The sequence below is a fragment of the Perna viridis genome, chromosome 9 (genome assembly GCF_037379345.1).
Source record: "Perna viridis isolate PV_CMFRI_1.1 ecotype Kerala chromosome 9, ASM3737934v1, whole genome shotgun sequence".
Taxonomy (NCBI): domain Eukaryota; kingdom Metazoa; phylum Mollusca; class Bivalvia; order Mytilida; family Mytilidae; genus Perna; species Perna viridis.
In genome coordinates this window covers 3,829,919-3,854,514 of record NC_142453.1, presented here as the reverse complement: position 1 = coordinate 3,854,514, position 24,596 = coordinate 3,829,919, and the positions used below count along the sequence as shown (strand labels likewise).

The 24,596-nt window shown below is 34.4% G+C and overlaps 2 protein-coding genes across 2 annotated transcripts; one reads left to right on the top strand and one right to left on the bottom strand.

Annotated features, from left to right (window-relative positions):
- Positions 1-1,238: 1,238 nt before the first annotated feature.
- On the top strand, positions 1,239-4,235 carry LOC148606164 (uncharacterized). Its single transcript, XM_088543974.1, has 2 exons — positions 1,239-1,357; positions 1,636-4,235. The coding sequence occupies exon 2, from the start codon at positions 1,640-1,642 to the stop codon at positions 3,974-3,976; it is 2,337 nt and encodes a 778-aa protein (XP_088400100.1). The 5' UTR covers positions 1,239-1,357; positions 1,636-1,639; the 3' UTR covers positions 3,977-4,235.
- A 1,747-nt stretch (positions 4,236-5,982) lies between these two features.
- LOC148606163 (uncharacterized) lies at positions 5,983-24,437 on the bottom strand. The gene is made up of 16 exons (XM_088543973.1): positions 24,227-24,437; positions 23,972-24,099; positions 23,438-23,533; positions 23,048-23,218; positions 22,003-22,102; positions 16,799-18,726; positions 15,268-15,483; positions 14,260-14,347; positions 13,467-13,571; positions 12,648-12,867; positions 11,366-11,416; positions 10,065-11,008; positions 8,892-8,998; positions 8,161-8,277; positions 7,718-7,975; positions 5,983-6,895 (listed from the first exon to the last, which is right to left on the bottom strand). Exons 1-16 carry the CDS (start codon positions 24,252-24,254, stop codon positions 6,722-6,724), a joined length of 4,731 nt encoding a protein of 1,576 aa, XP_088400099.1. The 5' UTR covers positions 24,255-24,437; the 3' UTR covers positions 5,983-6,721.
- Positions 24,438-24,596: the final 159 nt, after the last annotated feature.

The window sequence follows — 24,596 nt, the reverse complement described above, 5'->3', positions numbered from 1 at the left end:
CGTGACGTAATCAAAATAACACACACAAAGAAACTAAGAGTTACCCGGATTCCACTGAAAACTTGGAGCATGGATCAAGTGCACCGAAAGGGTAAGTGTTCTCTGCTTTTCTGGAAACACCCGCCGAATTGCTCATAAAATGTCACGTCCGGGGTAGACGAGTGGAAAAACATAAAAATGTTAATTAAAAATTAATCATGTTCAAATATCCAGACCAATGAAATTGATATCGAAATTTCAAACAGGATACAGCACTAAGCTTGTCGTTTAAGGCGACTAAATAGTGTTCAGAACTCTGGCCGGGGCTAGGGCCCACAGAGCAACTGGGTTGTTTGCCCCAGATGGTGGAATTGGGTACGCCTGGCATGCTACCTGCTAGGGTGGTCAGGCCATACGGAAAACCTGACCGCAAACCACAGTGGTTCAACGTGTTGGAAAAGACGCCACGTTCCTCGCACGTTAAAGAACCCTGCTGTGGTATTCGATAGGAATCTTTGTGCTCCGCCGCAGGAGGCTAAATTGCCCGAACCTACCCCTCTCCCTATTTCCAGTGGCAATAAAAATTCATCGACCCTACTGTCCTATCCCATTTTTTATTTCATCTTCATTTCATGTTCATTTTATCATCCATTTCATGTCCATCGCCCGGAAGTAGCTGAAATATTTGCTACTTGGCCGTTAAACACCAACAATCAATCAATCAATCAATCTAATGAACGCAAGAAGAATATTAATAAGAGCACGAATGTGTCTTAATGGAAGATAAATGTTCTAAAATTGGGAGATACGAGCTAAACCTAAAAATATATTCTAGTAGTCAGTTAAGTGGGTATAAAAAATATATGTATGTCCAATGTCAACCATGTGAACTCAAAGTGTGGTTCCTAGCTTCTTCATGTATAGTTGAGGGAAAATAATGTTGTTCATGGTTTGTTTAAAATCTTAATTTCTCACGGTCTATCCGTAAATATGTTTTTGCATCGTTTCGTTCGCCTTATATGCCACCCTAACCAGAATTTCTGGATCGGCATCTGAATTTCATCATAAAAAAAACTAAAATAATGTACAAGTAAGTTAACAATACAAATCGCTTATTTCCGAATCAGAGCTAACCGGGGGAAATAGAATCTGATACACTCATATAAGTTTTTTCAATAATACCTTCAACTAATGAACCATTTCACTGCGCTGAATTGTTCTATACTATGGTTTCTTTATTACTTCTATAAACCAGTTAGCCGCAAGATTAAACTCTTTTTGTTTTTCGACTTTACCTATGATAATAAGCATTTTGAATGAAATAGTTAAAATTCGAGCAGTATAATTCTAAAGAAAGAAAAAAAGGAGAATCTAACAAGTAAGTTTTAAGCAGTAAAGTTAATTTGAAATTAAATTGATTTTAATAAGTATCTTATGATTCTTTAAGGGATATTTCATATTTATATGTCTATCCAACTCAACTTTTCACAAAGCACACATTTTCTTAATTAGATAGCAATATTACCGAAAAAAGTAGAAAATAAAAAAATAAAAGATTTATAAGTACTGCTAACTTCTAAATGTATTGTAACCAACTTAAAACAAATTCTACGTGTACTTTCAATTCAAATTTTACCCTTTTTCCTCTTTCTGTAGAAAAATGTCATCTGTAGCTGCTGACATCATCGACCCTGATGTCGCAGACAATTTCCTGACATGTTCAGTCTGTGACGAACCATTCAAATATCCGGTCGGTCTTCCATGCCTTCATTCATTTTGTAAAGAATGTTTGACGAAGCATATTCTTTCAACAACAAAAGGTCAAAAGGCACCCAAGGGATTCAATTGTCCAAAGTGCAAACGCCACGTGGACTCACCAGATTCTCAGCAACCCCCACATTCCTGGGCAGACCTATTCGCGCCAAATCATTTTGTCTTGAGTTTGATGGAGGGAGTAAAACTTAGAAGTGACTCACAAAAATGCGATCCTTGCTCAAGAAGAAATGAAAAGGTAACCGCCATCAGATGGTGTAAAGAGTGTGGAGAAGCTCTTTGCCAACAATGCGAAGGTTTTCATCGATCAATGAAATATTCACAACATCATCACCTTGTCAGCATGGATGACCTAAAACATCAGCCAATCAAAAGTACAGTTTCAAGACCACCATGTCCGGACCACGAGGGTACTCTTCTTGGATTCTTTTGTGAAGATCATAACCAGGTAATCTGCTCCTCTTGTGTTACAATAGATCACCGGAAATGTAGACATGTGACCACTACAGCCGAGGCTGCGGAAAAACAGCATAACGATGCCGAAACTTTGAGAGAGAGACTGAAACTTCAAAGAGATTGGGCGCGCAGAATTGCCGATAACAGACGACACAGTTCGCAAGTCATGGACGATTCTGCGAATCAAATTAGACAACAGATTACCAGCATTCGAGAACAGATAAATGATCTTCTTGTCCAAAAGGAATCTAAGATTTTAGAAGAATTAAAAGTCATCCATACAGAAGAGAAACAAAAGTACGAGGGTGCAATTGAAACATGCGATGGGCTAGTAAGCACAACCGAAAATGCTATCTCGTTACTCCAAAACTCTCTTAAGCATGGTTCAGACACAGATGTCATACTGGCAATAGATAATGTTCGCAACGAGTCCCACACTTGTGAGGGCAAATTGTCGGAACTTACCACACAGCTTCACGATCTTTTCATAAGTTTTAGTGCCGACAACGCCCTGCAATCTTTGGTCAACAATTTAGATGATATCGGAAAACTCACCACAACCCGTGCTAACGTAAATCTAACTGCCCCATATCATGTTGATTCTTTGACCACACACCGCAGTGACAACACTCACCGATCACATGTCGATCACGTTCACCATATCAGTACTCGGAGAACAAGTCAGACTACTCACCGAGATGACAAACGAGAGATAGAACTGGAAGAATCATTGCGAAGCCTACCGATATCACCCGTGAGCCCTGGTCGCAGGTCACCTTTGGCAATTGTTCCACACGGCCACCGTAAAGTATTGACTCCGCCATATGAGCCGATCAAATCACCGTTGATAACACCTCGCAAGAACCACATACAGAGTCCAAGCCCTCTTCCGCCATTGATGATTCCGAAATCAATTTCTCCATTCCCATACAACCGAATGATACCAAAACCAGCTACTTTAGAAACATTCTTCAAAGGTCGAACAAGCAACGACCGGGAGAACTGTGCTTTCACTGGGGCTGAAATAATTCAAGATGGAAGAATCATTCTACTTGACCAGACCCATCGCAAGATCAAAGTCTTCAACCACAACTACCAGTGGTGTGGAGAAAAGGTCCTCTCCGCGAAGCCCTATGACGTCTGTTGCATCGGGGGATCGGATATTGCAGTAACACTGCCGACGGAGAAGAAAATCCAACTTTATACCGTCAGAGAAAGCGATTTTATTTGCATTGCGAATATCCAGACAGGAGCAAAATGTTGGGGAATCGCGTATGCGCAAAAGAAGTTTGCAGTTTGTTGTTTCTCAGCACCACCGTCTGTCAAATTGATGTCACGTGACGGCAGGGAACTAAAGACAATCGCTAGGGATATGGCGGGAAATGACTATTTTAATTTTCCAGATTACGTTGCCATGGATAAGGCCACAAAGAATATATACGTGACGGATAGATACAGAAAGAGCATATCCTGCCTCACTTCTCTCGGCGAAAAAAGGTGGGAAATTCGTTACGACAATTTAAAAGGCCCACGTGGTATCGCTGTATACGGAAGCAAAGTCTTCGTTGCTGGATGCCGCAGTCACACAGTCGTACAGCTGAATATAGATGGTGATATTCTGGGTGATGTAATTTCGGAAGGTATCAGTTATCCTACAAAAATCGTGGTTCATCCGAACGGAGAAAATATGCTCGTAACGCAACAACAGTCTTCGCTAATTGATATTGAAAAGAACATGGTTAAAATTTACAGTTTGAACAACCAATGAACAGTATAAAATTTGTGCTGATAGACGAAGAGGAACATGAATGAAATTGTCGTTTTTGCGAATTAATTAGTGAGAGAATTGTTAAGCGATTTGAAAATTAGAAATTTGGATCGGAACAGTTAACATAGCGCTCCTAGATTAGTAAAAGTTTGAACTTTAAAACATTTTGACTTTTTATGAAGTCTTGTATCGTTTAATTTCTTATATAGTCATGTGATTTGCTGTGATCTTTAAATAAATGTCTGTGAGTAAAAGTTAATAGTAACATCTACTGAAACACTAAAGAGTACTCTAAGCATGACGGACGACGTCCACTGGCTATAACTAGAACGGTTTTCTTTTTTGGTGAAAATACCTGTAATTTCTTCAACTGAAAAAGTTCTTAATACCACATGATCAATGTGACCAAATACATGACTTCGGCAAATGAAGGTAGTGCTGCTTATTTCTCAACCCCTAGAACTGCTAAGTGTTTGCATGTGAAATCTCAAGTTATACACGCATGAAAAACCCAATCCTCCAAAGCAGATGTACTGTCATGCATGCTTCAAGGTGTAATGCTTTCACTACTTTATTCTTAGATTTAATAAACGATCTTCTTAATGTAAAAATACGGTTGAACTATAACAGATGACTTCCTTTGACTCCTTTCAAAAAAATTCTAAGTTTTATGGTATTTTTACAATATGGCTGCTATAGTTGATTGTCAAATTAATTTACAACCGATCTTTTTTTTTTGACAGAATGAAAGTTTCAGATGTGAAATTTTGGTTTGATTTTTTTTTACAATTTAACATCCAGAGACTAAACCAGTCAATCTTCCAAGTTTTTATTGATAAATTTCATTTTATACAAAGACATAAACATTTATCAATCATCAAAAGGCAACATTTAATAGGTTTAGCACTAGTACATTAAAAATGTACAATATTTACAATATCTGTACAATATTTATCAAATACTTCTAGTACATGTACAAAATGAAGTACAACTTGTACACCAATGTATATGATGTTGATGAAAGTTGTTTGTTTTTCTAACAATATACAAATATTTACATGTATGATCTATATTTAGTAACTCTACTGAATGAATCCATACCGTTTATTTCTGAATACTGTAAATTAGAAATTGTGGAAAAGGTTATAGAAATAAATCAATCTGGAAATAAGGAATTTCATCTTGTTGATGAAAAAAAGTTCTTCTAAACAACAACACTTAGAATCAAGATGTAAAATCAAGGACTAGCAATAATAAATGCATCAAATAATTTCCCACTTTTTTGTAAATACTTCAGAGTCATATCCAAAAGGGGGAACTTTTTTTGGAAAATGTTCAGTGAAAACTTTGATATAAAAAAACAAAATACAGCCTGTAATCCCTCCCCCTTATATTTTAGAATAATTTACATATTCATAACTTCATATATATTGAATTGATTGACAGAACAAGAGGAGAAAGAGAGCTGAAAATAAATTAACAAAATCTTAAAAGTGGGTCGCTACTTATAAATGAGTCAAAATTCATGCTTGAAATTTCTACTCTTTAATAAGTTTTACAAAGGAAGAAAATAAAACATAATTCAAGTATATGAAAGCTATGATATATGTATCTTGTGAAAAAGAGTTTGATATGTATATTAGTACACAGACGAGAAAAATCATGACTCTCTAACTTTAACAAAGCAAACTGTAACAATTCAAACTTAAACATTTCAACATCAACAATACATCAAGCCATTCAGTCTAGAATAAATTGACAGGGGAATTCTTAGAACATTTTAAAGTAAAACCAGTTTTCACAGCCACCTGATTTTACAGTCAAATTGGTCTTCAATAAAAAAAGTGTGTCCTTGAGGCAGTAGCCATAATATATAGGGGAACCACTAAAACATTAAAATTAAGATGCAATACATTCGTCTTTTAAGAAAAATTCCAACCCCCACCAGCCATTAAATCAACGGTGTTCTGTCCTCCGCGGCATTTTTTTTTCTGGAATAGCCTACAAATAGCCTACAATCAAACTGGTATTAACAAGCTCCTGTAGAAATGTCCTGTCTTAATGAGAAAATGACTAAAATATCCCTATGTAGTGCATTCTATGTGAAAGCTGTATATTAATCTGTCTTAAGTGACCATGATTTTGCCCTTTGAAGGTCACTTAAGACAGGTTTGACTATAATTAAAAGAAAAATTGAGGAGTTTTGACATGTAAAGATTTAATGAAAATATTGCACTAGTTTTTTTTATCATTGTTATGACTCTTTGAAGTAAATATAAGTCATAAGATGTTTCAGACAGACCATGATATTGGTATAAATGTGTTTTCTTTAGCATGTTATTTTACTTTTACTGCAATTTTCTAGAAAATTTATTTATATCCCACTGAATTTAAAAAAAATAAATAAATAAAAAATATCTATATCTAAGCTTTACTTCACAAGACAAACAATTTTTTGTATTGTTTGCAAAAACTCATTCAAAATTGCAATAATCCATATGATACTACGTACATACTTTGGGGTTGGGACACTGATATACACTGAACCAACTTTTTTGTATTTCAACCCTGATAGCTCAGAAACAAAACAATGTTAGCTCTTTTCAATAATGACTTTCAACATTCTTAAAATCCCTGAAAGCATTTCCGAGTTTTCCTGCTAAGTGTGGACCGAATGTGGTCAGATAAAAAAAAAAATTGGCAGATAAAGAGAATTCATTGATTACATAAAACATAACAAAAGCACTAATTAAGAGTTCCCCGGCAGTTTGCATCCCCACAAAGACATGGTATCTTCTCATCTTCCAGTGGAAATTTGTAGTCATACGTGATTTCTTCATTAACATCTATTTCCCTCTTGGAATATATCACAATTTTCTTCTGGTTCTCAACTGTGATGATTTTGGCGTAACAATTTGGCTAAAATAAAGAATATATGCAATGCTACATAGATTTCAATGCAGCAAAAATAACTAGCAGTTACTCGGTCTAATTAAAACTAGAAAAACTGTGAGCTTGGGAGACACCTCCCCGAGCCCCTCCCCAAAAGTCCTATAGAAAACCCCGTAAGTAATTTAAGGCATTCAGACATTAAAACAAAATAGATGCACAATGGCATCATGTGATAAAAAATTAGTGCAGGTTTCATGAAGTTCTATTCAGTAGTTTCAGAAAAATTGCAGATTGAAAGGTGGTCCCCTTTAATCAACCAATGAAAAAATCCATGTTTTGCATCAGGAAACCCCTTAAGTCATTCATATAGGAAAATGAAAAAGGCGGTGCACAATGGGATCGTTTGATAAAGAATCTGTTAAGGTTTCATCAAATTGTATTCAGTGGTTTCAAGGGAGTTTTGTGTTTTAGTAATTACATTGTCATACAGTGCACTCCAAGGGACATATGTTTGTAAGATAGTGTTTCAGTATAAAGCCAATACATTGATCATCAATTATTCGTTTTGGCATATATTATAATAAGATAAGGAATGCAAGACAAAAGTTCAAATTAACGGTAGTCCAACATCTGGAACCCTCAAATGCAGACCAAAGACCTTTGAAATTGCATTTATTTGAGTCTTTGACTTTTAATCTTATTAATTGATACTTTAGCGAAATTTTGATTTGCTTCAAGTGAACCATTGGTTTGAAACTTCAGCAAAAGTCCAGGACATTTCACCTTAGAAAGTAAATATAAACCTCTGATTGGTGAAAGTTGAAAGTACATGTCAGTGTTACTACTTACATTACAGCTGTGATTGATGAAGCGAGCCAGATTCCCGCACTTTGTAGCGTCAATAATTGTTTCACTGTCCACACGGAACAGGTAACTGCTGCCTATACCAGACTTCTCATACTTCTTCTCACGAAGGTCAGCCACTGACTGCCGAATGCCAGAACCAACATACTCTATCACCATCTCGTCTGCTGCAATTGGCTCCAAGGCAAACAATCCCCAAGCATGGATACCACTGCGAGCGAACTTCATGTTCTTTTTCCTAAACTGAAAACAAAAACATTGGTTTGATTAGGCTTATTTTAGACAAGAATAGAAAAAAACTTAACCTCTGTATTTTAAGGCAGGATATACTGGTATTCTGTCCAAGTTGGTTTGAGTAAACCAAAAAAACCAAAACAAGAAGACTTTTTAAGCTAGTAATGTTAACAATTCAACAATTAATTACTTACTTTAAGCTGGTTAAACTTGAGAAGATCACCAATATCCAAATCAGCAAATGTGGTCTGTAATCTACGATTCTCGTGTCGAGCCTCTCTAGATGTTGAGTATGCTGTACCTTTCTTTTCCTGGAAGACAGATAAAATGTCAGTATACAGACTTTACAGAATACCTGTATACACGTATATTGATTTCTGTGTCAAATAGATATTTTAATAAAAAGGTAATTTTTGATGAATTGAAAAGTTTTAAGTTTCCAGGCTGCCATTTTTCTTATATGATTTTTCATTCTTTCTTGACTACCATGTTTTACGGTATATTATTTCAATTTTAAGAAAGTAGACCTAGGTTAAGGGACACAACTCTTACAAATCATTGGAATGTTTGTATTCAGCATTTTACATCAATCTCATGTAAGCATCAACGTAATTTTGACTGATTTCCTTCTGTTTCAAATGAAAGCGTAATAGGCTTTGATGAAACTGAATATAATACAAACATATCACTGATTTCATGAGTTATTTCTCTTACCCTAGGTCTACCTCTTTAATTGATGTTACAAATCTAAACCTTAAGCACTCTCAACTATAAAGCTTTACATGTAGAAAGAAATATCTTTGTTTGGACATTACCTTAGATTAATACAAGAAAACGGTCTAATAGTAGTAATTGTGGAATTAAAAAATTGTCAATTATTGGTATCCTACTGGTTTAACCATGTATAGTTAAACTTTGACCTTACCTGAGGTTTGCTGGGATCTTGGTCAACTGCACCAAATGCTGCCTGATGAACTTTGCCCATTTTCTCTTCATTGGACAATTTGTAGAATCCTTCTGTCCTGGCACAGCCTATAGATATTCCATGTAACATTCATTAAAAACAGAAAGTAGGTTTAAAAGAGGTAATAATTCGGTATTTGATGTTATATATCAAATATCAAGTGGCTATGACAAGAAATTGTTGAGAAGTGCATCAAAATATTTTTAGTTTCAGACTGCTGTTCAAGTGATAACCAGATGACAACCATGGCATTTCAATCCATTTAACAACTGATTTATTTGTAGGGTTAAGAGTTGGTTACAAGTTTTGATGAGAACAATTTCATTAATATTTTGCTGTTAACCGATTTCTAGTTTGCTGTAATTTTTTTATCCCAATACATGCCATGTACGAATATACAGTACAAGAACATGGTGATCTGTGTTAAATCAATACATTCCATGTACATTTTTTGCAGGCCACACATTAATTTGCTATGTTCATAAAGTACGAATATACAGTACAAGAACACAGTGATCTGTGTTAAATCAATGAAGTTAAATACATTTTTTCTTGACAAATCAGTCATATATATAACAAATGTCTACTGTAACATATCATGTAATCGAACAAGAACCGCTAAATCATTTCTGTCAGTCTCTTGTAAGAATCGGGCAGTGGGTGAAACATAGTTTGAAGATATCTACCTTTTCGAAAGCTTTATTTGACTATTTGCACCATCAAAATCAAGGAAAAAAGACAAGATTTTTTATATCATTTTGTAAATTGAGTTATAATTTCATTCCAATGCACTGAAAATGAACATTTCAAGGGCAGACAAATTTGTTTTTGGACCATGCCATAAAACCTAAATCAGCCATTTCAAAACATGACACAGAGCAACTTAAAAATTAAACCACAGGTTTGACTAAGTATTTCTTATTTTATGAGCCCTTTCCCAACTTTTGATTAAGTTTGTACTTATTTTTTTCCTGTTTTGTGATGTAAATCCTTTCATAAGTCTAAACCTTTTTTTTTTTCAGCCCTACCCAAAGTTTGGACTGAGTTTTTACCTGTTTTATGTCACATTTTCTAATTTTAGATTGAGTTTTTATGTGTTATGTTACATTTTCTAATTTTGGACTGAGTTTTTACCTGTTTTATGAGCTCTTTCAACATCCTTCTTCCGTCGTTTTGAAGGTACAGGATCAGGAATATGAGTAACAGGGTGATCAACCCATAAAATGTCAGTTATCCAATAACAATTAGGGTCTTCTGATTGTAGTAAATGATCATACGTCCGTTTTAAATAATTAATATCTTCACTGTCTAGTCCCTGACTATAGAGATCAAAGAAAATTTGTCTTTCCTCGTCCATTTTACGAGCACTGAATTTTTTAACCTCTGTAGGAGGCGGGAGTAGATTTATTAACTCCCTGCTGCCACGTGATTTATTCAGAACGTCTGTAATGTCTACAAGTGTTGTATCTTTCTTTCGCTTGCCACGTTTTGTTGGTTCTTTCTTTTTCTTTTCTTCTGTCTTTATTAAGTTTTCTATATTTTCTAAGTTCACAGTAGGTTCTATATTCTTTGGTTTTGATGGTTTTTTCTCCTCCAAAATATCTTTCATTGATGGCTTTGGAGGAAGGCAATAGTTATGGTCAATGAACACTTCCAGTGGAGTTGTACCGCCATCTTCTTCTGCAGATTCAGTACCATCTGTGTCCATATCAATGTCATTAGATTGCTCTTCTGACTCAGGACGAATTAGTGGTGCCGCAAAGTAATCATGCTCTGCCAAAAAACTTGGCCGCTCTTCTCTTTCTGATTCCTCCTTTGCTGGGGACACCTTCACAGGAGACAACAAAGGAGGCTTTTGTTTACTTTCACGTTTACTGATTATTTCAGAAGCCTCAAGCAATGTCTGAAATCCAGACATCATTGCATCTTCAGTTCTTGGAGTCTTAGACAATTCACTTAACTCAGCTTCACTCTCAGTATGTTTACTTCCTGAATCATCTGTTGTCTCAGTAATTTCTCTCACTGGAGACAGTTTCTCTGAACCTTTCTGCTTTCCTCTCTGTTTAGGTGTATCGATCCTGTGAATACAGCATTTACATTTAAACTCTAAGAGACAACATTCATCAAATCATCTTTATGCAATACACCACCAGAAATTGATCAGTATCAGTTCATATGCAAGAATTTTTGGACGGTCAAAGAAAAAAAGGTACAAAATGAGGAAAACAACTAAAATGAACTTTCAAACCAGGTGAGCTGAAAAAGTAAAATCCTCCTACTTACCACTGTATTTCAAAATGTAGCTATTCTAAGAATTTTTCATTGTGTCTGAAATACTCCCTTATATTTTACAACCTATCTAACCCTCAACAACCATTCTATCCTAATTCAGCTTTGTGTCTATGAGTGACAGGTTCAACTTAAATAAATCTAACCTTTTGTCATCTACTTTAATTTCTTCATCTGACGCTGCACTTTCCTCTTCCCTGGCAAAAGAAAACATTTATACTTGTCGAAGCTAGTCAGCTATGATTCATAGTCAAACAAAATATTTGTCAGTAAGATTACATGTACTGTCAGTTGATGACATCACTGTGAAATAAAAATAATAATTTGACATACATCAAGATACTACATGTAGCCATATGGTCCTAGTTGAAGGTTGAATGCTGAATGTACAAAGACATCTTGGTTCAAAAACTCCCATACAACATTTCCAACAAGGGATCTGTGATCTACTACTCACTGAATATACCACACTTTCCACAAACAATAGGCTCTCAGGAGCCTGAATCGCTCACCTGGTTCAATTTTGCGTTTCAAAGGCAATAAAGTTAACAACAAGTTGTCCCATAATTTTGACTCAAGAAGTCTTTGGCAGGACTTATCATAAGTATCATTTCAACAATTGAAAGTTTCATTTAATCTATCATAGTTTTCAAGATATTGACTGAAAGCTGTAAAAAAAAAAAAGTTTTTTTTTCCTCATTCAAGGGTAATAACTCTTACAAGGAGTCATCTGACTTTTGTAGTCCTACTAAAAAGGATTCAACTACAGAAAGAATTTGGCTAAACCTAACGGTTTTGGAGTTATATATGTGAAAAACTACTGCATGACCCCTATGTTCTAGTTTTAGTAAAGGCGGCCATGTTTTTCAATGAATCGAAAATCCCCATCCACGTCAGTTCTATGCTGGATACCCCAAGGAACATTCATACCAAGTTTGGTTTAAATTGGTTTAAATCCCAACCCCAGTTCTATGTGGGATACCACAAAGAACATTCAAACAAAGTTTGGTTCTAATTAGTCAAGTCGTTTCAGAGGAGAAGAGTTTTGTATAAATGTTGATGGTAATGACGACAGAGGCCAAGTGAGCTAAAAATGTATTCTTCCCAAAGTCAGTTAACAGGAAGTGATTGTCTGACAGGACCAAAATTTGTAAGTGAAGTAAAGGTACACTAGCTGTAGCCACATACCAAATATTAAGTGGCTTTAATCAGTAGTTCCCGAGAAAAATGACAGAATGATGGACAGAGCTAAAACAGTATACTCCCTCTTTTTTGAAGCGGGGTATAATTAATGGCATTGGGACATGATTGAAAACATATGGTGTCTAACCACTTGAAAAATTTCAGCAAAATGGAGTTGTCTACAATAAGTACCTGAATCAGAGATAAAGAAAGACACAGACAGACAGACAATGCTACTCTACTTACTTCTCATCTTCAGAACCTACTGATTCTGCAGCCTCTTCACTCGGTAACTTTTCTTTAATTTTAGACTCAGCCTTCTGTGATTCAGGCTCCACCTCTTCATCTGATGACTCTGCCTCATCACCACTAGACTCCTCCTCTTCCTCATCGCTGGACCCCTCCTCTTCATCTTCCTCTTCATCATCATCACTGCTTTCAGCACTAGCCTCATCTTCATCGTCATCTTTTTAATTAAATTGTTAAATTCAAATTATAGTTGCACAAAAATATAAATAATTTAATTAAATTGTTGTTAGTGAAAGTCGGTTATTATGCTTAACCCTTTCAGCTGAAACATAATGGACGCTTACCCTAGCTGTGCACCTGGTCCATTCTCCAAGTTTTTAGTGGAGTCCAAATAGCTCATTTATTTTTGTTACTTTGTATGTATTGTTTTGGTTGTTTTATGTTCTTTGTTGTGCGTGTCTGCTTTCAATGTCTGGTCTTTGTCCCTAGATTACATTCTGTTGGTTTCTGCTAGAATCTTAGTTCCCTTGATTACTCTTTAAACTACTAGTGTTTTAATTCTCTTTTCATGATCTAATTAATGTGCAAATCAGTGAATAACCTGACTTTAAAATAATGATTTTGTTTATTTAACAAAAACTTATTTAATTGTCACACCATAACTTTTTTTTTTATTAGAAACCTCAAATTAATTTTTCCTCAACCCATGTTCAACCAATCAAAATGCTTGAAATAGAGGATTTGAGGAACAACTGAATTTAAGATCTTATAATGAAACCAGTCCCAGTATTTTTTTAGCCCCTCAAAATTTTTTACCATCTGACTCTTCATCTTCATCGGCATCATCTTCACTTTCATCTTCCTCTTCCTCACTTTCACTGACAACAGGTTTCCTTCTGGGTCTCCTTGGGGATTCCTTGTCTTTAAAAAAAAATGTTTCTTTTTAATACCTTATTTTTACATAAAAAGTGTCAAATCCCAGTCAGCATTAAGGGTGCCTTTAAATGACTAAACAATACACATATCTACCTTGATATACTGTAAATGTACTAATTTTCACTATTTTCATGTTGGGCAGAAAATTGTGAAACACAGTACTCATGAAGTTGACTATTTACAATGCTACCCATTTTTTGAAACCCTGAAAATTAATACCTGTGACAGAAAAGAGTTAACAAATCTGTGAAAGTTAGCAACCGCAAAAATTAATACATTTAAAGTAGAAGGTTAATAATAGTCTATTCCGTTTTTAGTTTCTGATTGATCTATGTGAATGAATTGATTTCAGTGTCACAACAGAAAAGATGATAAATAGCTATATTCCTAAAATAAGTGATCACAGATACCTATAGCAAGTATTTTTTAAGGAAGCAAATTTTGGCACATTTTAACAGCCTGTCTTAATAATAAAAATAAATTTAGCAAATAAATTCCCTCTGGGTTTGAGTACTTAGTAAATTAAAGGGGTCACTATGTCTGAATGGTAAATACAGTATATAACTATAGAACTCATATGATTTGTTCCAGCCGTTCTTTAAATATCATTACCAATAGTGTTACAGATGGACAGACATGAAGATTACTGTATACTTTGCTATAAAATACCAACCAGAAACATCTCCATCTTCTTTTTCTTGTTTTTCATCCTCCTTCTTCACATCAAACTGAGGTGGGGGAGGTTTATGGAATGTCTTTTTCTGAAAGTGAAATTTTGGATATTAATAATCTAACACTGCTAAGAGTGCAAGAAAAATCTCAGATAAGGTTAGATTTCAAGTCAATTTGACAATGTTTTGTCAAGACATTGAAATCTTATCCAAGGGTGTCTGAGATTTTCTAGTCTTGCATTTTCACATGTCTAATATTATTTTTGTAATAAATACTGCATTTCAGAATGCGATGCCTGCTGAAATTTCTTTGTATTTACAAGATATCATAAATTGTCTTACTGTAACATATTTCACTGAATCTCACATGGCTAAAAAATAGAAATATTCTTGTCCAAAAATGGTACACCATTCTTATCAAACTGAAGTTGAATGGTTTATAGAGTATCTTTTTTTAAATGGGCTAACTAATCATGAAATCAATAACTGAAAGTAATAGCTTGAGCAAGGCAAAGAAAAAAATGGATTAACTAATTGAAACTGATATATACGCCTATTTTTTGTACTTTGGACATTCCATTAATTACATATCATTTATCCATGGATGCCAACCTTTTTTTTTGAAACAGTCAGTTAAAACAAATTGAGTCGTCTATAATATGGCACTTTTGTCAGTAATCATCATTAAAATTGAAATATTACCAATAAACAAAGCTGTGTTTCCTTCAAAATTCCAAAACGCTAAGATTTATCTTAACTAAAATTGATAACATTCATGAAACCCCAACACACTGCATGATCCAAATCTCCACTATTTATCTAAATGGTTCATGTATCTGTAAAGCATCTAAATGATCAGAATACATTTTCTAATCCAGGACCGTTCAGACCAGGAATGATAGGAAATCTATAAATACAGGACTATTGACCACAAGACTATAATCTACCCAAAATTTGTAAGAATTACGAAAATCGTAAAGGTTGGCATCTATCACAAAACTATGTCTAACCTTAAATGATGGTAGCCTAGGCATGCCACCTCTTATACCCAGAAATCCTCCTCCTCCAAAGCCACCTCCAATGTTGACCTCACCTTCCTTGGACCAGGGATGTTGTGGCTCAAACAGTGAAGCTAATGTTGAGGATACTTCACTTTTCCCTACAGTGACAGTTGATGGCTTTGATGATACCTGTGGCTTGGTTGGCAGTAATCGCTGTGGCATAGACTGCAGAAGAAAAAATTAAGCAATTTTTAGTAACATACACAGCCAAATATTTTTTATGTGAAATTCATGTTAATCAAGCTTCGCCTGAAATTTATGTGAACTTCAAATGAAATCAATGTGATTTTCATGTGAAATTCACTTAACATTAATTGCATGTGAACATTTCACGCAAATTTCACGTGAAAGCTCGATTCACCCAAAGTTCATGTGAACTGTCACAAAGTTTATTTGCCCAGTTCGGTAGAGAATCATGTGAAATTCATGTGAAATAATTTTGCCTGTGTATGAATCAAGCTATGTCTTTTCAATGGATGATGTATGTGCAATAAGTAATTTTTGTAAGCATTACTATAATTCGATGATTTCCCATTATGCATTCAAGTTTCCCCATCATGTATTCAAGTGTAAGCATGACTATAAATCAATGATTTCCCATAATGTATTCAAATGTAATTAGTTTTTGTAAGCAAGACAATGAATCTGTATTTTAACTACATGTAGTGAAAAATCATATCTATCCTGTATCAAAAATGAACATTTACATGTAACATGAAATAAAATGTACCAGTACATAATGATTTCTACCATAAATAAATGTATAATAAAACTTTCATATCCTCTTTTTTTCCTGCTGAAGCACATTTAACTTTTTATCATTGTGAGTTGCAAAATTGAATCCCTTGCAAAGTTGAGTTCGGCACATTGAGATTGATAACTTTAACATCCATGCTGGACTCAAGTTCAGAGTATAAGAGTACTATAAACTTTAGAACATATTTTATAAAAAATAAGAAGTATTAGTTAGATTTTGATATAAAAATACACAAGTATAAAGATTTTTTTCATATTAATTGATGACATGTAACATGTACCAGATATTTTCACTAGTTGACTAAATATTTTTTTCTGTATAAGCTACATGTAAACCCTATATTATTGAAGTGATATTCTTTTATGAAAATAATGAAATCTATTTTCCTAAATACATGTAACTGTAGTTTTCCACTCCATCAGCTGTTAACTTTTGATATTCACTTACCTTAATACTAATCATGAGTAATAAAATATCTATGCTCCAATTATCCTTTAATCTTCATACAAAATAATGTGCTTCTGGTTTTCCCACCTCCCTATTCGTTTCTAGAAAACAACCATTTATGGAAGAGCACAGATATCCACCGTTAAAAAAAGACTGCCTCAGAGAACAGAAATGAGGTTAAAAGATTCAGCCAAAAAAAACAAAAAAAACCTACCTACATGTATCTCAAAACACGCAACTGAACGCATGAAATTCAAAACCTTTTTCAATGATTACCTTAGTTTTTGTTTCATTTGATGTCCACCAAGAATCAAAAGATTTAAACGCAGAACTTTCCACCATTTTTTTACACATATCCTTCTGCATAATTTCTTTCAATTCCTTCACAAATTTGTCCAACACAGATGAAAATGTTTTATCTAACTTTTCATCATCCACCTCTGGTTGTAAAGACTGCTGGTTATTCATTAAATTATTAAACTGGTTGAAGTAATTCTGATTATAAACATCTTGATTAGGATACCCCATAAAATTACCACTAAATTGCGAGAAATCCCCTCCAAAATTTGGATTTGTCATGAAATTAGCACTGGATTGCGGAACATTTCCAGCTAAAATGCTTGGATTTATTTCAATGTTTTGATTCCCACTTTCACCTGATGAAATGCTCATTTTGTCATCCTCAGTTTCTGCCTGATTGGCAGGTGTCTGAATGTAAGGTGTGTCAACAGTAGTTTGCATGTATGGAGTTTGTATGAAATGATTCTCCTGAGTGGGAGCACTAAAACCATCTGATGGTGTGGAATGAAAGTTATTGAAAGGAGTTTGGGAAGCACTAATACTGTTTTCCACACGTGGCGGAGAAAGTTCCTTTTTCGTCCGAGTTTCGGAATCAGATGAAGGACTTCCAAAGGAATCTACCATTCCTGAACTTTGAAGTAGACTTTGAATTCTAGAGTCCAAGCTCATAACACGAGGTTCATCCTCTGAAGGTTCTGGGTCTGGTGTTTTGGGTTTTGGAGGGACCTGTTGAGGAGGGGGTTGTTGAATAATGGGTGGGGGTTGGTTAATGACTGGAGGAGGGATCATAGGGGGAGGGATAAGGGCTGTAGGGGGAGGCTGCATCATCATCTGCTCAGGGGTCACAGGTGGGGGCTGACTATCCTCACTCTGGGAGTTAAATCGTTCTCTTGAATCACGATTCCAATCTCTACCCTTGTCTCTGTCCCTATTGTCGTAACCATAACGATCTCTATCTCTGTTGCCAAAGCGATCCCTATGTGAATAGTCTCTATCATTTCTATCTCCTCTACTATCTCTTCTCCAATCACGATTACGATCATTTCTATCACGATCATAGCGATTTCTGCCATAACCACGATCATCATTTCTGTTATTGTAGTTTCTATCACCACGTCGAGAATTTCTATCATCATTTCGACTAAAATTCCTATCATCATTACGACTGTAGCCTCGGTCATCGCGGTTATTATAATTTCTGTCGTCATTTCGATTACGATCAAAATTTCTATTATCATTCCTATCAAAACTGTTGTGTCTTTGATTCCTGTTGCGGTAGTTGTTATCAAATTGAGATCTTTGAGGTTCATTATTTTGACCCATCAATGGAGGTTTACTGTTTTGTCCTATAACAGGTGGAGGTTTATCCATTGCACAATTTTGAAGTGATGGCACCGGTGTATCCATCAATGGTTTAGGACCATCCTGTTTATTCATAACGTTACTTTGACTTCCAAATGAAGATGAACCATACGATGATTGTGACATGGGAGTGGAAATGTTTGGAGTATTTTGATAACTAAAGTTTGACACACTACCATGAGATGAACCATGGGGTGATGGTGTTAGTCCGAATTGATTTGGGAAATTTCCCCGCACATTTGGTGTCATGGCAGGGGTCATTCCTGGAGTCATGCCAGAATAGTTTATTTCAAATGCCGAATTTCTGGAATCGCTGAGATTGTTCAGAAAACCAATGTCATTGAATGTTGGCATTGGTGTAGCTCCAGCAAAGCCACCTGTATTATCAAATGTATTCTCCTCAAAACTGGAGTCAGATTTGAAACTTGTATTAAAACTAGATGTTCTTGTGCGACGAGGGTCAGATGGTGTTGTTGGTTCTGCAGGAATTTTCTTCGGTTTATCTGACAAGATGTCATCAACTAATTTCTGTCTTTCCTTTCCTAGAAAAATATAGAGGAACAAATCAAGATTGGCCCAGTGAGCCATTTGTTTATAGGTCACATATTCTAGACTTCCAATTTATTAAAAATAATCAGTATTATCTGCTGTTAGTTTTACGCACTGTTACAACAAGTAAAAACATTGTCAATTTTATAATAAGATTATTAAAATATCACATTTAAGATAGATCATACCTATTACATTGAGCATTCTTCTCTGTCATCTTATAAAATCATACAGACATATATATTTTCAATGAACTAATAATGTTTAAAATGATGTAACAATACATGTATGTAGTATGTTTAAATCATTTAATGGTTTTCATTTTTTCAAAGACGACATAAAAAATGTATGGTAAAATTACAAATATTAATTGTAAACTGCCTCACTTAAAGGGAGATAAATATGAAAGAATGTCTTAAATAGTGTTCTAAATATAAATTTAGAAAAAAATTTTATCTAACAATTTTTTAAATACATGTAGTTAATAAAATAGTGAAATTTCTTACAAAACCCATATAAGAATTGCTATTATTATGGCTTAATTATCTTGAAATGAAGTTGAGCGACTTATGTTTTTAACATTAATATTCTTAAGAATGTTCATTTAATGTGATCTTCCAGAAAAACAAATAAAATTTATTTATTAGAAATATTACTATGATATACCTTAAACAGTACTTAAAAGAGGTTTTAATGTGCTAGCTTTCAGAAGCAACACCTTGCAGGTAGGCATGTAGCCCAGTCAGAATAAAAAACATTATTTTTGTGTTCAAACAAAAAAATGTTTCTTGTAAATAGTGTTTTTCCTCTCAGCTTTATATGCTCCCAAATGGGAGTGTTAATGGCTGTATTATCAACTGGGTTCAGTATACGTATGGACAGAAAAACCATCAATAACCAGAGATATAAAATAGCATCATGGCAACTTCATTCTCGTACAGTTGATAAATGCAGCCTAGACCCACACCAGTCTAGGAAACATTAGCTAGCTTTGGCCCCTTCCCAAAAACAGTAGGAAAATCACTGCATGACAATAACAAGAGGCTCTCAGGAGACTGAATCGCCCACCTGGTTGAATTTTGCCTTTAAAGGCAATTAATTTAACAAGAACTTTATAAATTGTCCAACAACCCGTGCAGGTCCGGATGTTAAAGAATAGGCCTGCAGCAGCGCTAAGCTTGTCATAAAAGGCGACTAAATAGTGCTCAGAACCCTAACCGGGGGCTAGGGCGCTCTGCCCACAGAGCAACTGGGATGTGTGCCCCAGGTGGTGGAATGGGGTACCCCTGGTGTGTTACATGCTGGGGTTGTCATGCTATAATACGGAAAACCTCACTGCAAACCATAGTGGTACACCGTATTGGGAAAGATGCCACGTTCCTCGCACATTAAAGAACCCTACTGTGGTATTATCCCAGAGTAGGAACCATAGGGCTCCGCCACAGGAGGCTAAATTGCCCGACCTTGCCCATCCCCCTTTTTCTGGTAGCAATCAAAATTTTTCGGCCCTGTTGTCCTTGTGTCCCGTCCTTTTTTTCATTTCATCATCATTTCATGTCATCGTCTGAATATAGCTGAAATATTGCTGCTCGAACGTTAAACCCCAACAAACAAACAGAAGTTGTCCAACAATTTTGACTCAAGAAGTCTTTGGTAGGGCTTATCATAAGGATCATTTAAACAATTGAAAGTTTCTTTTAATCTATCATAGTTTTCAAGATATTAGTCATTTTTCACCTTTCAAGGGCAATAACTCTTACAAGGAGTCATCTGACATCCTTTGAAGTCCTAATAATAAGGATCATTTCAGCTATTGAAAGAATTTGGCTAAACCTAACGGTTTTGGAGATATGCAGAATATCCCATGGAACATTCATACCAGTTTGATTTCAATTGGTCAAGTAGTGTCAGAGGATTTTTGAAAGAAATAACATTAAAAATAGCAAATATCATTTAAAAAGGGCAGTAACTCCAACATTGCTTAACGGATTAAAACCAAAATTTAACAAGAAATAGATCTCATCATGCTGAACACTTTTACCCTGTCAGAATTAGGCAAACCAATTGGTTTTGGAGATAAATGCAAAAATCTGCTGTCTGACCCCTACGTTCTATTTTTAGCAACGGCTGCCATGTTTTTTGATGAATCAAAAATCTCCACACCAATTCTATGCAGGATACCCCAAGGAACATTCATAACAAGTTTGGTTTCAATTGATCAAGTAGTGTCAGAGGAGAAGATTTTTGAAAGAAATAACATTAAAAATAGCAAAAATCATTGAAAAAGAGCAATAACTCCAACATGGTTTAACGGATTAAAACCAAACTTTGACCAGAGATAAATCTCATCATGCTTAACACTTTTATCCTGTCAAAATTTAGCTAAACCTAACGAATTTGGAGATATATGTGAAAAACTACTGTCTGACCCCTATGTTCTATTTTTAGTAACGGCGGCCATGTTTTTCGACCAATCAAAAATCCCAACAACAGTTCTATGCAGGATATCCCAAGGAACATTTATACCAAGTTTGGTTCTAATCAGTCAAGTAGTTTTTGAGGAGAAGAGTTTTGTATAATTGTTAACGACGACAACCGCCAGGTGAGCTAAAAACCATATACCGTAATAATTTTTTACCACTTTGGATGTTAATAATAACAAGACTGACAAAAAGTATGGCAGGAATTAGGTATTTCTTCAGGAGCGTTTAAGATTTTACATTCTTCATAAAACATGTAATATATCATAAAATATGAATACAAGGCAATCAAAAAATATTTTTTTGAAAAAAAGTGAGAACCATACTGATATATTTGAAATCATCATATGTAAGCATGATTACATTATCCATGTTATCATTAATTTGATGAAGTAATTGTAATTTAATTAATTATATTGAAAGTAATTGGAGTCATCTCTGATCCCATAAAAATTATACCTACCAATCGTTCCATTCAGTTACTGCATGTAGGATCTAACAGCACTCCATTCTACTGTCTGTTCAATTGACCCTTTCAGAATCCTCAGGATTTTCCCTTAGAATATTGCTTTCCAAGTCATGAAGATAAAATCTGATTGGCTGATCAGAAAGGTCATCATAACAGAAAGTAAAATGGAGTGTTGTTAGATCCTACATGCAGTGACTCACTGACTGAATGGAACAATTGCTGAGCCTTATTTCAATTAGATTGTGTTTATTAACAAGTGTTCTAGTAGGAGAGTTGGAGTCACATGAATATAATATTTAAATGTCAGATTCTATTTATACCTCCTGGATCTACATAAACTGTCATCACCATTCCCATCTTCGATGTATTATTCAGTTTTTCAGCACACATTCTGGCTGCCTTACTTGATACAAATACAGCCTGAAAAATCAATTTCTTCATATTTAATAATATCAGATCTTTATAGTAAATCAATACTTCATGTTCTCTTATGAGCATATGTTTCCATTTGCTTTTAAACATTTATTGATTATGTTTCTTTCTCTTTGGTTTTGTCTTCGTAGTTGTGACTTTAAGAGTCTGGTTAGGGTACAACATGTACTATTTTAAGCAGCATTCTAAATTTCTTTTTTTCTATCAAGTGAAATTTTGGTGATGAAAAGTTATTAAAAATATTCTGCTCTTCCTTTGACAAGTAGAAAACTTAAATATATCCGAAAGGATTATTAGTAAACTTCAGAAGACATACATTGATTAATAGAAAGCTTTTTAAAAAATATTTTGAGCTTTTCAGTGGCAATCTAAAATTCTAAAAAAAAAATAAATGTAGTACACAGCCAGTATAAGAAATTTTATTGATTTAAAGGAAACTAAAATACATGTAAAACAAATTTACTCTAATAAAGCGTTTATAACATTTATAATTTTAATATTATGGTTAAGGTTTTATCACAACTATTCAAAAGAGATATTGTGAAAGTACTATTTTTCGTGGGGTACCAATTTTCTAGGTTTTAGTGGTTAGGTTAAATCATGAAATTTGGTCCCCAACGAAGAGTAGATTCCCACTGATGTATATACTGAAAACTTCCAAATCATGAATTCAAGAATCAGTAACTTGTGTTTCTTTCCTGATCCATGAAAATTGTTATCCACGAATTTAAGTATATGCATCAATAAAACACATTCGTATTTAAACATTTTATACGGAGAAAAATCATGGTACAGCTTACACTTCATGTCTTAGCAATTTTGCTTTTATTGCATAAATATTAAACATAAATAATATTTAATTGGCACAATGTTGTTCTCATTTTCTTGCAGCTTTTTTTTTTAAACATAAGGGAGGTAATCCATTGTACAAACCTTTCCAATACCAATATGCTTTTTATTTTTGGGATTATAGTAAATTTTCACTTCTTCAAGTTGTCCAAAGGACTTCAACATATTCTCCAGGAAATTCTTGTCAATGTTGTCATTCAAGTTTGTGAATGTCACTTCATTTGTTGGTGGAGGCCCAACATAATAGTGATCATACTAAAAATGAAACAAAATAGAAATAAATTTGAAGAAAATCTCAGCATGATATGAGATTTAGGGTATTTTTTTATTAAAATAGCCTATTTTTCATGTCTCATTATGGAAATGACTTACAGCAACATGCAAATTGCCAGATAAACAAAGTTTTAATTCAATTTAATTAAAGTTAACTTCCAAATTTTTTTCACATTGAACTACATTGTACTTGCTACTTACAGTAAACCTAGGAACAGGCAGATCTGCTGGGATCCTTCTTGTCCACATTCGAGTTAATCTTGACCTAGGATCTCGAGTATGAATTTGATGACTGTCCTGTAATTAAATGTTTGACACTAAAAAAATACATCTGTCCTTCAGCAACATATCTAAGGCATGAAAATACACACTATAACAAACAAATGAGTTTAAAATAAAAGCACCATGAGTCTTTGTAAATAGTGGTGCAGTGATTGAATGAATTTGCAAAATGAAAAATCTGTTCTAATAACTAAATGTTTTATTTTATTTCAGCAAATTATATACTTTCATATTTTCCATAATACAAACAGATTTGATCTTCACATAACTGATGCAAACAATTTCAATTATACTTCATCAGAGATAAAGAACAAATATATGACAAATTTGTATACCAAATAAAAAACAAAAAAAAGTGTAACTCCATTGTGCACCTTAAACATTTTATGTACATCAATGTAATGACAGCTACCAGTGTAAATTCAAAGCAATGAATGTCCATGTGTATATTACCGTTGGGTCAATTCCATCAAATCTGTAAATTTTCTGTGATCCACCTCTAATCATTGGATCAACCAACAGCTTGTAGTTCCTTCTCTGTTTCTTGTCCCCTTCCATTCCAGGTTTCAGTCCATTAAGGCCTGAAAATATAAATTTAAAACAGTACAGTAATGACAAAATAAACACCTGTCAACAAAAATGACGAAAAATTATACCAAACATTCAGAAAAATTAAAAGAAAAGAAAGTGTAAACAATGTATTCTCACTGGAGCTCTCCATTCTATCAAAATCCATGGTTGTATACGATGATTTATGTTGTATATGTTTGGTGTGATTCTATGGTGGTTGTCTGGTTAGATCTGAGACCAAAAGACACATTTACAAACATCATTATGGTCTGTAAATGTGCAAAGGCTCAGAAATTTTGGCATTCTAAATACACAAGCATCAAGATTCCTATCTATCCCAGGATTCAACAGTGTTTTGAGGTAGAGCCATTAAAAGAAAAAAACGAAATAGTTTCGAATAAAAATATGTAGTACGATTTCAAATAAAAAAAATCATATTTATTTAGAGGAATCCCAAAAAAACAGAGTTCAAGTCTTTAAAAGATAGTAGTATGATTCTTTTGTCTAT

What these genes read in the sequence shown, in the direction of transcription:
- LOC148606164 (XM_088543974.1), top strand. Translation starts at nt 1,640, where the DNA reads ATGTCATCTGTAGCTGCTGACATCATCGACCCTGATGTCGCAGACAAT.
- LOC148606163 (XM_088543973.1), bottom strand. Translation starts at nt 24,254, where the DNA reads ATGGATTTTGATAGAATGGAGAGCTCCA. An exon ending in ATTAAAGTAGATGACAAAAG is followed by an intron (nt 11,009 to 11,365) that starts GTTAGATTTATT and finishes CTGTATTCACAG; the next exon opens with GATCGATACACCTAAACAGA. An exon ending in AAGATCCCAGCAAACCTCAG is followed by an intron (nt 8,278 to 8,891) that starts GTAAGGTCAAAG and finishes TCTGTCTTCCAG; the next exon opens with GAAAAGAAAGGTACAGCATA.